The 10,554-nt window shown below is 46.6% G+C and overlaps 1 protein-coding gene across 2 annotated transcripts; it reads right to left on the reverse strand.

Moving 5' to 3' along the window:
- Positions 1 to 7,049: 7,049 nt before the first annotated feature.
- Positions 7,050 to 9,090, reverse strand: LOC123128573 (uncharacterized). Of its 2 annotated transcripts, XM_044548621.1 has the most exons (4): positions 9,029 to 9,090; positions 8,862 to 8,924; positions 8,361 to 8,477; positions 7,050 to 8,096 (listed from the first exon to the last, which is right to left on the reverse strand). In XM_044548621.1, the coding sequence occupies exons 1-4, from the start codon at positions 9,039 to 9,041 to the stop codon at positions 7,390 to 7,392; spliced, it is 900 nt and encodes a 299-aa protein (XP_044404556.1). In that variant the 5' UTR covers positions 9,042 to 9,090; the 3' UTR covers positions 7,050 to 7,389. The 2 variants fall into 2 exon arrangements, with proteins under 2 accessions (XP_044404556.1, XP_044404548.1); XM_044548613.1 differs by having other exon boundaries at positions 8,862 to 9,034.
- Positions 9,091 to 10,554: the final 1,464 nt, after the last annotated feature.

Genomic DNA, 10,554 nt, shown 5'->3' on the forward strand with positions numbered 1-10,554 from the left:
AGCGATTTTTTTCTTGATTTTTCAATGCAACTGGTCTGCTTTTGTCACATGTTCTTCTGTTATCATCCCCCACGAGGCAACTGCTGTTTTTCCAAATGATTTCTTCCTTCATTTTTTAAATGTATGGCAACTCCTATTATCTTTACATGGCAACTGGCATCTAGGCCAAATGGCAACTATTTCTGTACCTAATGGCAACTGTCATCTTTTTTTTTACCATTTTCTTCTGAGAGTTCATCCCCCACCTAATTTTGAAATTGCATTCCTCACAGATCAGACATTTCTATCATTCCTTTCAATTTGCCTAACTTTGATAACTGCTGCTGTATGGCAACTGCTAACTATGGCACATGGCAACTCATGACCCCCTTACATGGCAACTACCAGCTTTTTCCACTTGTTTTTAGTTTTTTAATGCTTCTACCATTGCAAACATATTTTTTTGTCCATTTTTTTCATACCATTTTCACGTGCTTTTTTTTCCTTTGCAGGGTGAAGAAGACTACTACGCGCGGGGCCAAGCATATCAGTAGAGACCCACTCGAACGCCTGCATTCAAAGTTGTCAACAGGTGGCAACTCAGATGTACATGAGGCGCCAGGCGACAATACTGCTGCTGCACCGTCAACTGCTCCCACTAACTCTGATGCAAGTGGCCGACCATCTCCGCCGGCTGCAGATGTGCAGGCTAGAACAACAGGCATCCGTACATCGGGGAGTGACGAGTCGGTATCCGCCAGGACAGCTGAAATATTGCCAACTCTTCTGGCAATGAAGGATGCTGCTGTGAGCCATGCCACCCCATCAGCAAGCGTCGAAGTGGATGCTCCCGAGACCAACCTAGGCAAGGAAGATTCCCGCTCATCTGACACTGATTCCAAGCGCGTGCCTGGTGTCTCACCTGTGTCCATGACAGAAGCGGCTGAGGCGGCACTTCACAAGGATATGCCATCTGCAGATGAGAATCCTGGCACAACAGCTCCAGCTCCTGTCGGTGGAGATACTTCTAAGGCGACCGTTCCGCGTGCTGGTCTTCCACCTAGGCGTCGTAGCCCCCGCAAGCAATCAACAGACATACCCAACGCTCCGGCTGTAGCTAGGAGCAGGAGAGACGAATCTGGTTATGTTCCTGCGTCCACACTGTTCCCGCCACCTGCAAAAATCAATGTGATGGAGAAACCGCAAGACCGGAGCACAACTGATGCAGGTGTCAAGCCGGGCACGAGTGACGTAGAGGAACGCCCGGAGCAGACTGCGCCTTCACCCGCAGCGGAAATCCCCAACATAAATCTGCGCACTTCCAGGCTCCCAGTCAATGTCGGTGTCCCCTATAGTCCAAACAAGAAGATTGTCATGAAATCTGCGGCTGAGACCGCTGACAACACGCCCCGCCCTGCAAATAAGGCCGATCATTTTGTAGCGGCCGATTCAGATATGTTTGTCGATCTTTCACCCTTGGATTCTGCCCCGAAAGTCGTTCGTGGTCCGGCCAGTAGGAATGAGAGGCACCCAATGGCCTTTACCCCACCGAGCTTCAGCCTCGGCGTCAGTCAAGATCAACCAGTGGTGCACGATCCTATACCAGTTGCCTTTGCTTTCCCAGGAGGCATGCCCGCAATGATGGCGCAGCCAATGGTCGAGGGCAGGAAGGCTGTCAAGTTCGCAGAGCCAATTGTGCAAGGTACACTCATCACGCACTTACAATTTTCTTGTATACATGTTTGTAGTTTGACTTTTGTCCCAATCACATTCTTTGGGGGTCCTCACTTGTGACGGCAACTGCCATGTGACGACATGGCAACTGGATTTGATGCACCATGTCACCTACGTTTTTTTCTTTGCTGCCATGCTGCGTTTGACATTTGGGCAAGCACGTGGCAACTGAAGTTATTTCAACATGGCAAGTGTAGTTGCTGTCACATGGCAAATACAGTTCAGTACACATGGCAACTGGATTTGCCACATCATGCCACCTGCATTTTTTCTACCATGCTGCATTTTTTCATACGGCGTTCACATGGCAAGTGGAGCCGACACAACATGGCAACTGCAGTTGCTGTGACATGGTACCTACAGTACAACTAGGTGGCAACTACAGTGCACTACATGGCAATTGTATTTGCTATGTCATAGCGACTGTAGTTGGACCACCCATGGCAACTGCCCCACTTTTTCTACCTACATATCACATCATGGACCTTTACCTCCTCACAATCCATCTGTTTTTGGATTTTATATGTATCCTAACCCACTTTTTTTTATATTCATTTGCAGCCACCCCTGAGGAGATTTCACCGTCACTTGATGAAGTTTACCGCATAATCGAGGAGACAGCATTGCAGAGGAGTTCCTCACGAGGGCAAGGGCAATCAAGTTCCAATGTGCCTGTAGATACGGTATCTGAGGATACCATTAGGAGTGTCACTCCTGGTCCTGTGAGGCAGTAGAGGGTAGTTCACCCACCCCCCGCGGAAGACTACGAGCCCAAATTCAGGGCCACTAAGGAACAGACCCAGCTGTACGATATCGTCAAGCGTTTTGGAAATGCGAGGACCAACAGCAAGCACATGAAGGAGCTGAAAGCGTAAATTACCATACCCCATAATCTCTCATCTTGCTTGCTTTTTTTTACCATTTATCTACTTCGTACTTTTTATAAATGGTTCGCTTACGTTTTAGTTCTTTCATATATTTTTTTACTTAGTAGGCATGATTCTTCCATGCTATATCGTTTTCATACAGCTCATGTTTGGACAGAACGAAAGTCATTCAGTGCGGAGCGACGTACGTCGACCTGGGTGATCTTGCCGAGTCCGTGAGGCCAAACGGAAAAATGTCGACGAATGTAGTTGCATGCGGGATCGACTACATCAACAATCACACCGATGTATGCGCCGACAAGATAATCATGCATTACAGTGTGACCTGCAAAATATGGGATGGTGACTTCCACCACAAAATCCTGAGGAACAATTTTGCACAACACGGTGACTTCAAGCTCACACTGAAGAAATATGTGAGTACTCCTTTCCTGTCTGCACCGTTTTTTCACATGGCGTGGTTTTTTGCCAGAACCTGTACTTGTGTTTGTGTGGCAGAAGTTTTCATGTGGCAACAGTTGCCGTGCACACTGACTTCTTGATTTTTTGTATCCCCATGCAAACTATGTGGCAACTTGATAGTAAAATACATGGCTCATTTTGTTCATACAATGGACGGCAACTTTCTTTCAACTACTCCCACCCATAATCAAACATTCTACGTGATTCTAATTTTTTTGTCCCTCTGTTGTTCTTTCATGTGAACTTTGTATCTCATTTCTTCACTTTTTTAAATGCAGGTCATGTTCCCCATGTTCCAGGAGCTTGCACCACACGACCGACACGACAAGTGTGGTCACCACTATGCGGTCTGTCTTGACCTGAAGAACCAACGTATCGAGGTGCTTGATTCAATCCGTTCGGAAGCTGATGGAGACCTTACTACGCATGCCGAATTCTTCATCAAGAACCTCAAAGAGACTTGGAACCGTCACTACGAATATTCAAAGGTCCAGATCAGGCATTTTCCGATTGAGTATGTGGCGACTGTGAAGCAAGGGAACACGTAATTTCTTTTAACCCGCTCCTTCATGTGCCATTTTTACATCAATCCACCCCCTCTTTTTGTTGACACATCTGAACTGAAGTCCATCTTTGCTGCAGCTGTCCATTTTGCGTGTTCACCTGAACTCTTTTTCCTCGTGCAGGACGGACTGTGGCTTTCACGCGCTGGAATACTTTGCAAAGTGGGAAGGCAGAATTGTCCCCGCTATCACAGATGCAACGGTCGTTGAGCTCCGAAAAATCTGCACATGGAACTGGCTGACGAATGAAGATTTCAACAAGCGGTCCGGAGCACGCGAGTTCGTGGAGGAAGCTGTCAAGCAAGTCATCAAGAAGTACAAGTGATCACGTGGCGTTACACACCAGACGCACACCTTACATTCTATTGTTGAGGAATGTAAGGTACTATCTCTCTGTTCTTTGTCGAAAACTATGTTTTGTGTGCTACGTTATGACTGCAACCTCGTGTAGCCTACTATGTAATGGTGGCGTGTTAGCGACATTTTTAGTGTTTTCTGTAATACATGTGTGGACGTGAACCTATTTTAGGCGTTACATCAGATTTGTTTTTATGTTTATCATTACGACAGTGGTTTCGTTGTTTCTAGCATCATTTTTTGCTGTTTCGAATGCGTCTGCGATGTTTTCAAAAAAAAAGATGGCAAATGTAGTTCAACAGACATGGTTAGTGAAAGTCATCGTCATTTTTTCATTTTTGGCTGTTTTGCTTGTTCTTTTTCATCGCTAATTGCACCGGCTAGCATTGGGTAGGTTTATCATGTAGCCATTACCTTTGCTGCGGTTTATGCACGTTTACGCTTTTTTTTTCCAACTTTGTTTTCCCATACATTGCACACAACACACTATGTGCTTCTAAACCGCATCGTATTTGTCATGGGGATATATGCCATGCAGAGTCATTACAAAAAGCATCCGGAAATTTTCAGTACAGCTAACATGGCAGATACATCATAAATAACATGGCAGATCCAGTACAACTTACATGGCAAATCCAGTACAACTAACATGGCAGATCCAGTACAACTAACATGGCATATTTAGTATAAAGTAGCATGGCATATTTAGTATAAAATAGCATGGCTTATCTAGTATAAAATAGCATGGCATATTTGGTATAAAATAGCATGGCAGATTAACTACACATAACATGGCAGATTAAGTACCCATAACATGGCAAATGCATTTATCCATTCAATGAATTTTCCTTCTACTTCTGTCCCCCCTCAAGAGTCATTCTCCCAATTAAAAAAAATCCCATCGTATAGGGGTACAAAATAAAATGTCCACATGGACCATGTCACAGCGCCCCAATTTTTGCTCATGGATTGCCCGCCCCTTTCTTCGTTTTCTTGTGTTTTGCTTGAATCTCCAGTCCCGACTTGTACCTTATCTCTCTCGGACGACCCTTTGTGATGGAACGGGGTGGGTTCCTGACCTGGGTTTGTGTGCTTGCTGTTCCAGATCCTATCTCCGAGTTTTCAGACGATGGCCCCGTGGATGAAGGCACAGTTGATGTGCGGGGGAACCGGTGTAAGGCTTCCTCGGCTTTCCTTTTTTTGATCTCATCAAGCTCTCTTTTCAGTGCCTTCCTGTGTTTTTCTGCGACTCTCGCTGTGTCATCACTCTTGCATGCTTCATCAATTAGCTCATCATAGTTCTTTGTCAGCACAACGTGCCTCACGGCTTCCATGGTTGACTCAGGTCTCTCGTCATGCACAGCCAGAACTGCGTGTGTTGTCTGCGGCGCCAACGCGTCGTCAGCGTCCCAAGTCCATCGCCTCCTTATGAAATGGCGGGGCATGCGTGTCACAGCGTTCATGTCCATGACTTTTAGTATGTGACAGCACACAATGCCGTCCAGTTCGAATTTGCAGCATTGGCAGTAGTACTCGCCTTCGCCTATCGAGGCTCTGACGAAGTAGTTCCTTCCTTTGTCCGCGTCTTCAGGTTCTGAATCTGACATGCCCAAAATAGAACACACCTTGAACGTATGTTCGTCCACCCGGAAAGCCGTGAACATGCTGGCACGCTTTATTTCTTCCTGGAATCTGCAAGTTTTGTGTGTTTTCTGTTAAACTTTCGTGCGATCTTTTTCTTGTACACCCTTATGTTGTCATGGAAATAGAAATACATTTTGTTTGAACATGGCAAACATAGTTCATTGAACATGGCAAATATATTACGTTGAACATGGCAAATGCAGTACACTACACATGGCAAATGCATTACAACATACATGGCAATTGCAGTACAACAGACATGGCAATTGCAGTACATTTTCAACTGGATATCGTCATTTCCACACCAAATTCCCCAATGGAAGCACATTGCATAAAACATGGCAACTGCATTTTTATTAAACATGGCATCTACAGCTGAGTAAACATGTCAATTGCATTTAAAAAAAAAGGGCAGATGCATTTCATTAAATATGGCAACTGCATTTCAGCATATGTGTCGCCAATATAACATTTTTTTAGCATTTTTTGACATTGGCATTTGCATGCCAACATGCTCCAATGGAAGCACAGCGCATAAAACATGGCAACTGCACTTCATTCAACAAGGGAAATGCACCCGAGCAAGTATGCCAAAACAAAATTTTCATTTTAACATGGCAACTGCATCTGAGTAAGCATGGCAAACAGTATTTCATTAAACATGGCAGCTGCATGTCATGGCAACTGCATTGCACTCTATAAGGCCCCTACTGACTTGGTGCTTTTTATGCAAATAAGACTATAATGCAACTGACTTACTTGTTAAAGATCTTGTTGGTATATATCTTGCTCATTTGCCTCTCCATCGGTAAATACGTTAGCAATTTTGGCTGCTTTAGGGCTGTGGTCGCTTCTTGCTGTAGCTCAGATCCCAGAATTTTTTGTTGCAAAGCTGTGTACTGCTTGGCAAACTGTAGCAATGAGTTGCCAGGGCTGACGTACCGCTTTAAAACAGCATTAAACCCCTCACTGCGCTGCGTAGTCTGCAGAAAGGGGAAGAAGCATTGCATGAAGTAGGCCGGCACCCAGTACATTCGCTTCTCTCATAGGCTAACAAGAGTCTCGTTGTCCTGGACTTGATGTGTTTCAGTCATGGCCATCCAGCTCCTTTCAAACTCCTCCACCATCAAGCTGTGGTCCACGCACAGCTCGAATACCTTGTGCAGCTCTGGACGGTCGGCAAAGAACGGTCCTAGCGTCTCCTCAGCCTTCTTTATAATGTGCCACCTGCAGTGCCTGTGCACTGCCAACGGAAAGACCTCCTCTATGCCTTCACGCATGCTAAAATCTTGGTCCGTTATTATGTTCATCGGAGCAAGTCCATCCATGCACTCCAAGAAGGTCTTGAACAGCCAAACGTACCCATCTGTGTCTTCGTTCCAGACGAGGCCGCATCCGAACTGCAACGACTGATTGTGGTTATTTATTCCTATGAACGGAGCGCATGGCATCTTGTACATATTGGTGAGGTATGTCGCGTCGAATGAAATGCAATCTCGGAAATGTTTGTAGGCTCTCCTTGCAGCACCATCCACCCAATACATGTTCCTGACACGGTCCTCATCGTCCAACCTTATCCTGTAGAAGAAATCTGGATCTTCCTTTGCTTTCGCATCGAAGTAGGCTATTGTGGCCTCTATGTCTGCCAACTTACTCTCTCTACGGTACTTGGCCTGTAGGTTTGTGACGTCAGCTGGTATGTACGGCATGCTACTCAGAGTCCCTTTTTTGCTGTGGATGAGAGATAGTATCTGTACCATTTTTTATGGACCAACGTTACAACCATGTAGCAGCTTTACGAATTTCCTTTCGACGGGGGTGAACCCTCTGTGGGCGGTCAGAAATTTCACCAGGTCGAACTTCTTTATGAGTTCGTGGTTGTGCTCGTCAAAATACTCATTGACCACCCATGTTGCTCCATCTACGTTTAGCTTACACCGGACAGGGCACCCCGTCTTGAGAATGATGCCTCTCTTTCGTTCCGGAATGACAGGCGCAACACCTTTCCCCTTCTTGTTCCTCCGTGCCTTGTGGCACCTCATCTCACCTCTGCTGTACTCATTAGTTTTCTTAATTTTCCTATGGTACTCGGTGTTGACCGCAAATCCATGGAACTTTGCGTATGCCTGGTAGTATTCCTTTGCTTCTGCGAACGATCCAAATCTCTGCCCAATGTATGGTGGCTGAGGTACCACGATCTCGGATTGCCCACCATCTTCATCCTCTTGTGCGTCGTCGTCAGTTTCATCATTCGCTTCAGTATCGGCGGCAGTTCCATCTACTCGAGTGTTGCTAGTGCTTGTGTTCAAAGGGGTGCTTGTCGGCATTGCTGGAATGATTGCCATTCCCGACTCTGACTCGAAATTGTTTGCGGCATGACAGTCTGCTGGCTGGTGGAACGCGTCTTCCGTGCGCTCAGAGCTCCCCGCAGTAGATGTCCCCGCACCGCTGTTCACTGTAGTTGTAGGTTCTGTAATAGAAAAAACAAGCACGAGAGTAAGATTTTTTGGTTGAAAAAGATGTGTATCACAACGGATCACACCATCTTCGATTGATTTGGCACGACATATTTTCAAACAGCAAGCCGTGAGACTGCGTGTGGACATGTGTGGCAGCTGTAGCTGTCCAGTCATGGCAGGTACTGTTCAACAAACATGGCAACTATTGTTTTGCCTACAAAAAACTACAAACAACAAATGTAGTGATGTTTTTTGTGGTTCAATTTTTTCCTTACCTTGTTGTGCTGCATTTGGCCATCTTGTGTGGTCCGTGACACCAAAATGTCGTGCTCCACCTGCAATTTGTGAAGCTTGCCACGGGACGTTTGCCGTGTCACCACCAGCGTAATACGCTGTAAGCATAGTAGTGGTTGGTCAATTCATGGCAATTTGCAGTTTGTGCTAGCACGGCAACTGCAGTCGCCCCTGATGTGGCAACTGCAGTTTTACTGGCATGGCAACTATAGTTGCATCGGCATGGCAACCGCAGTTGTTCCTCCATGGCAACTGCAGTTGCGATGACATGGCAACTGTAGTTGCTCTGGCATGGCAACTGCAGTTGTTTCTCCATGGCAACTGCAAGTGTCCACTGATGGCAACAACAGTTGTCCAGGGATGGCAAATGTAGTTTTAAATTCATGGCAATTGTAGAAGTCCAGTCATGGCAATTTGGAGCTGCCAACTATGCCCCTTCTGCTAATTGAACATCCGCACCTTCATTTTTTTTATGGACTGACCTGTGTATGACGTCGATGGCAGGTACATGGGTGCTGGCTGATGCCACGTGCTGCATGAAGGCCCTGCATTTTCACCCGTGATAACTCGTGAGTCCTCTTGCCAGTTTTTTTGCATGTCCATTTTTCACGTCCACAGCAGTATGTGTTTTTTTTTGGTTTTGCATTACCTTGATTAGCCATACTAGCTAGTTGAGGTTGGTTGCCCGTACATATGTCAGTGTTAGCGCCTTGTGACTGAACCTACCATGGGCCCCCCCTGAGAGTGTTTTGGTCATAAGAACCTGCAAAAAAATGGGAGTGTAGGACATAAGTAGAATGTCATCTTCATCGTTGCGAAGTTGGCAACTGCTCTCTTCTTTTTGTTACCACGCATCATACCTACGCCTGCATACTGTTCTAGTAGTGGCAGCAACGGCCCTGCAGAGATGAGTTAACTATACTCTGCTGCATCCCAAGGCGGTGTTTCTGGCCTTTGAGAACCCCAAGCATCAGCGCCACCTTCGCGATTCATCCTTTCCGTGTCTCGATTCTTTTCCGACATGTTCTCAATCACTGGATGATCAAAAAGGCATCAATAATTCACAAGAATTGTATTCTTCTGCTGCTTGCACATGGAAGATAGGGATGGCAAGCAACAGGTCAAAATAGGTGGCAATTGTCATCATACACAAGCGGCAACTGTCGTTACACACAAGTGGCAATTATTTTTTCCCACCCTCTTCATTCAAAAAATCGTCCTTCCTGCCCTTTTTTAGGGATTCCTACTCATCCATTTCATACCCAACTACTTAAGTGCCTAAACTAGGCACCTAAGTTAACCTCAAACGTAGTACATGGCAGATCTGGTGTATTGGCAATTGCGAATATACACCGAACCATGCAGTGTTCTACCCCTATAGTATGGACCCAGTACAAGATCGGGAGATTTTCAGCCTTAAGGATGAGAGGGAAGGACGAGATCGAGAATTTTCACCTGGTTTTAGTTGATCGTGTCTAGAGGGCTGGATTGGAGTGGGCGGCTGGGGATGGGAAGGGTTAGGGTGTGGTTTGGGGTCGGAGCGCCCTACGGATATGCCCTGGTTGCCATGGCAACCAGGGATGGCCGGCGACAGATGTCGGGGTTCGACGGATGGATCGGAGGCGTGGATCGGCTGGGTCGTGCGGGCAGCCGGTCTTCTGGCCCGGACGGGGCAGTGCGGGTGGGTTTGCCACACACCGGACGTGCGGGCCATGCTTTTGTGCGCTCGGACGTGGTCGTGCGGGCCGATCCCCGTCTATGCCGCACGAGGCGTGCGTGCGGGTTCCTATCGACGCCACACGTGTGGCAGTTATTCAGACCCATATTTTTAGGCCCATCCAAAACCATTGCCAGGGCAGTCTGCTCCGCTCGGGAGCTCAGTCGCGGGAGCGGAGAGAAACCGAACAGGCACTCTGTTAGCGATTATTCATAAGCTCGATCGTGGGATGACGCGGTCAGTAGTGGGGCGAGAAGGAGAAAGAAAAAAAACGCACAAAATCTTCAGTGTCCGGCCCGTTGTCTCTCTCTCTGTCTCACACCTAGCTCGGTGTTTTGGCTGACAGTATCGACCATCACCTAAACAAAAAACCAGACTGAACTGTCTGTACAGATGAGCCCTAGTAAGTTTCATCCATGCTTTGATTGCTAGTTTGAGTTTCACATCACCATCTCAAT

The sequence above is a fragment of the Triticum aestivum genome, chromosome 1B (assembly GCF_018294505.1).
Source record: "Triticum aestivum cultivar Chinese Spring chromosome 1B, IWGSC CS RefSeq v2.1, whole genome shotgun sequence".
Taxonomy (NCBI): Eukaryota; Viridiplantae; Streptophyta; class Magnoliopsida; order Poales; family Poaceae; genus Triticum; species Triticum aestivum.